Below are 3,760 nucleotides of genomic sequence, written 5' to 3' on the forward strand. Positions count from 1 at the left end.
ATAAAAGATAAAAGAATTTAAATCAATATGAAAATTAAAAGATATGAAAGATAATCTATTCTAAACAAATAAAAAGAAATCCATGAGATGGATAAAATAGTTTAAATAAATGAAGGAGCCAATAAAATTACAAAGAATCGTCAAAGAGGTTAAAAGAATTTAGAAATTGAGTAATTAGGTTAAAGATTTTTCCTGGTGCCTGACATCTCTTTATTGGGTGCAACCATGCGACTAAAATTTGGAAAGCTTGTAATCTAGCGGAGAAAGTTTCTGATAGAATGAAAGGGGCAGAGGGTTAATTTAAAGGAGCTCATGCTAGGTGCCCTCAAGAGTTGGGATACTAGCAAGGTAACTGAGTTTGCTATGATGTTATGGAAGTTTCAAAGTATTATAGCCTTAGTAGTTTTTTAGGGTCGTTAACAAGCTACTACATTAGCTTTGTTCCTAGATTAGCAAATTGTGACTCATAAATTAGCAAGGGTTGCTGAATTAGATGCTATTGACTATGGTCATATACTATCTTGTATAATTCAACAGATTTTATGTGAAATGAAGTAAATCTGTTCTTATAAAAAAATGAGTAGATATAATTTTTAAATATTAATTAATTAGATGAGAAATAATTTAGTAAAAAATGATAATTTAAAAATGTAAGGATAATTTTAAAAAATTATTAATAAATATAATGTCATTAAACTAAATTAACAATCTTTCTTATTTTAAAAAAATATTATATTCTATTAAAGATGAGTAAATGACCAAATTCACGTGATATCTAACTCAACCTTTTTAAAAAAAAAAATTAGAATTCAAATTTTTTAGATAATAAAAATATAATTATACTCATTAAATATAACCAACTAGGTTATCGCACAATATTAGAGAGGTGGTGTAATTAATAATTTAATGTTGTTATCTTCTTTTTTCTTCTTTTTTTTTTCTTCCAGTGTTCCGCCACCGTTTGGGATCATCATAGAAGTAATAGTCAAATGAATGCATTTTTATGTTGTACTTAATTTTGTATTGACGTGCAAACTGCAAAGTAACAAGTGGTCAAATTACACATCAAACAAGGATCATATAACCTGATACGGATTTTCATTTGTTCGTGCGTTGTATTCCTCAAATTTGTTCTCTTTCGTGCCAACTGAATCAACAAAATTTCAATTCACATATCTCCCTGATTCATATATATATATCAATACTCACGTACTCAAATGGATCACACACAATCCAACAGAATCAAGTTTGGTCAACAAAGATTAGAGCCTCATTAATATATTATTCCATAGACATATCTCAAACTTTAATTATAGTTTGATTTTCCCAAAACCATGGCTACTAGAGGCTTCAAAATTTGCTTGGTTGTGTCACTACTCTTCTTGGTCACTGTTACCATTCTTATTGTGAGTTTATCTTTCACCATCTTTAAACCCAAAAACCCTGACATCACTGTCCACCCTCTTGGCCTTGAAAACTTTGACATTTCCCTTTTACCCAATTTGACCATAAACGTGAGTGTAGGCATGGTAATCACTATCCAGAATCCAAATTATGGAAGCTTCGAGTTCACAAATTCCACAGGTTATGTCAATTTTCATGATACCGTAATAGCCGAAGTTCCAATAGATGCAGAGTTAGTCCCTGCACGTAGCCAAATTAATGTGAGCACTTCAGCAGATTTTATGGTAGCAAAGTTGGTCAATGATCCAAGTTTTTGGTCAGATGTTGTACATGGAACTTTGATTTTCACATCAACAGCTACACTACCTGGGAAAGCGCGTATGTTCAACATTATCAAATTAAAGGCCACGGCTTATAGCTTGTGTGACATCTCTTTTAACATAAGCTCTAAGGACGTTGATACCAATTGCATATCCAAAGTCAAGCTTTAATTTTATTCACATGTTTATACGGGGAAGTAATATATTGGAGTATGTAATATGCGATTACCATATACAAGGATTGAGTTGTTCTTGAAAATTTCACGAGAAAAATCTAAGCTATATATATTAATTTCGGGACTTCGACACACTTGTGATGCATTACGGCACTAATCATGGATGCAGAAGCATGGATTATATATGTTGCACATGGTTAGGCTAAGACACGTTAATTCATAGAACCTTCCCCACTTTGTCTTCAGTTACCTACCACAGTTACAAACATTAATTAGCGGGATGCATTAGATATACTTGGATTAAAAAAATAGAGTACTAGTATATAGAATGAAGAAATAATAAGCAAAGAGAAAAGAGATGTGGTCCAAATTCCGAAGCTTAAGTTTCCCTTTCGCCGTCCAGAAAGATACGTGATATGTTAGATTGGATATTGTGCTCAATAATTATATTCTTAAAAATGTTTTCAAGTTTATGCAGAGGTTGTTAGTTGCCGGCCATTTTCATATACAATCACAGAGAATGTCAGCAGGAATAAAGATACATCAAATAACTATCCTTGTCGTCCCCTTTTCCCATCATATATAAATTATTGTATAGTACCAAACAACACATATTTACGGTGCTAGTTAATTTCTATGTAATTAATAAATAATTAGAGAGATTCAAGTATTTCATATCTTTAATAATTATACATAAATAAATATTAAAAATTAAAAAATATATAAGATATAAAAGTTTACTAAAAAATCAAAATCAAAATAATAATTACTAAAATATATGGTATAAATAACACTTTCACGTAAATTAAAAAATTGGACATATGCTGCTAATTAAAGATTAACCATACGATAAAATATACACGTCAGTTCTATATCATATACGAGTGCCAACAAACTGGACTCTCTTTAATAGTATCATTGATTTAAGAAAGAAAGTGAAAAATGATAGTGGAAGAAAAGGAACGCAAAAAAAAGAAATAGAGTAGAAAATGAAATGATTTTTTTAGGTTGTTTAATATAGGAGAAAATGAAAGAAAAAAAAAATATCCCTCTTGTTTAGTTAAGTACGAATATACGAATTTGGTACACTACAAGAAAAATGAGTTATATTTATGAAAAAATTTGTTTTTATAAACATATGGCAAAGTAAAATCAAAATTATTTTTACCTATAAATATCTAATGTTAGTAAAATTTAAATACTTATATTTATAAGTATATGTAGTAGATAAAACTAAAAAAAAATTATTGTTATACAACTCACATAATAAACGAATAAATTATTTATAAGTTAAAATTTATTTATAAATTTTTAATTTTTAATGACAGTTCTGTTATTACAATTTAATTTTCATTTAATATTATTTTTAGTTAAAATAAATTAATAAATAATAACTAGAAATATCATAAAATACGTGTATGATATAACTTGTTAATGTCCTCAAAATAAAAAAGAAATTAATAATAATAAGTAGTTGTAGATTAACAAATGTTTATTGTGAGAATCTATAATATACGCCACACTTTTTTTTTCTTTTTTTTTACTGTTAGAAAGAGTATATTAATTAGTAAGCTACTCCTTATTGATATTAGACACACTTCTTTTTGGAAAAACAAATATCGTTCAAAACTTTCAAACAATGAAGTTATTTTCATTTGACTCATGGGGAAAGGAAAGAATATTGTGCACTAACATGCATCAATAATATTACACACTATTTCAATAAAAATACACATAATTATGAAATAAATAAATATAGCCTCAATGAAAAATTAGCAAAACCTTATTTAAATATAAACAGTGCTCACAACAACAAAAATTGTTTATTAAATTTTTGTACAAATTATGCGCATATATCCT

The 3,760-nt window shown here is 28.0% G+C and overlaps 1 protein-coding gene across 1 annotated transcript; it reads left to right on the forward strand.

Annotated features, from left to right (window-relative positions):
* Window positions 1-1,334: 1,334 nt before the first annotated feature.
* LOC109805698 (uncharacterized) lies at window positions 1,335-1,895 on the forward strand. Its single transcript, XM_020367873.1, has one exon. It carries the CDS (start codon window positions 1,335-1,337, stop codon window positions 1,893-1,895), a length of 561 nt encoding a protein of 186 aa, XP_020223462.1.
* The last annotated feature ends 1,865 nt before the right edge of the window (window positions 1,896-3,760 follow it).

Source organism: Cajanus cajan, chromosome 10, assembly GCF_000230855.2.
Source record: "Cajanus cajan strain Asha chromosome 10, NIPB_CcT2T_4, whole genome shotgun sequence".
Classification (NCBI taxonomy): Eukaryota; Viridiplantae; Streptophyta; class Magnoliopsida; order Fabales; family Fabaceae; genus Cajanus; species Cajanus cajan.

Excerpts from the sequence above, each read along its gene's own strand:
- LOC109805698 (XM_020367873.1), top strand. The coding sequence starts at position 1,335 with ATGGCTACTAGAGGCTTCAAAATTTGCTTGGTTGTGTCACTACTCTTC.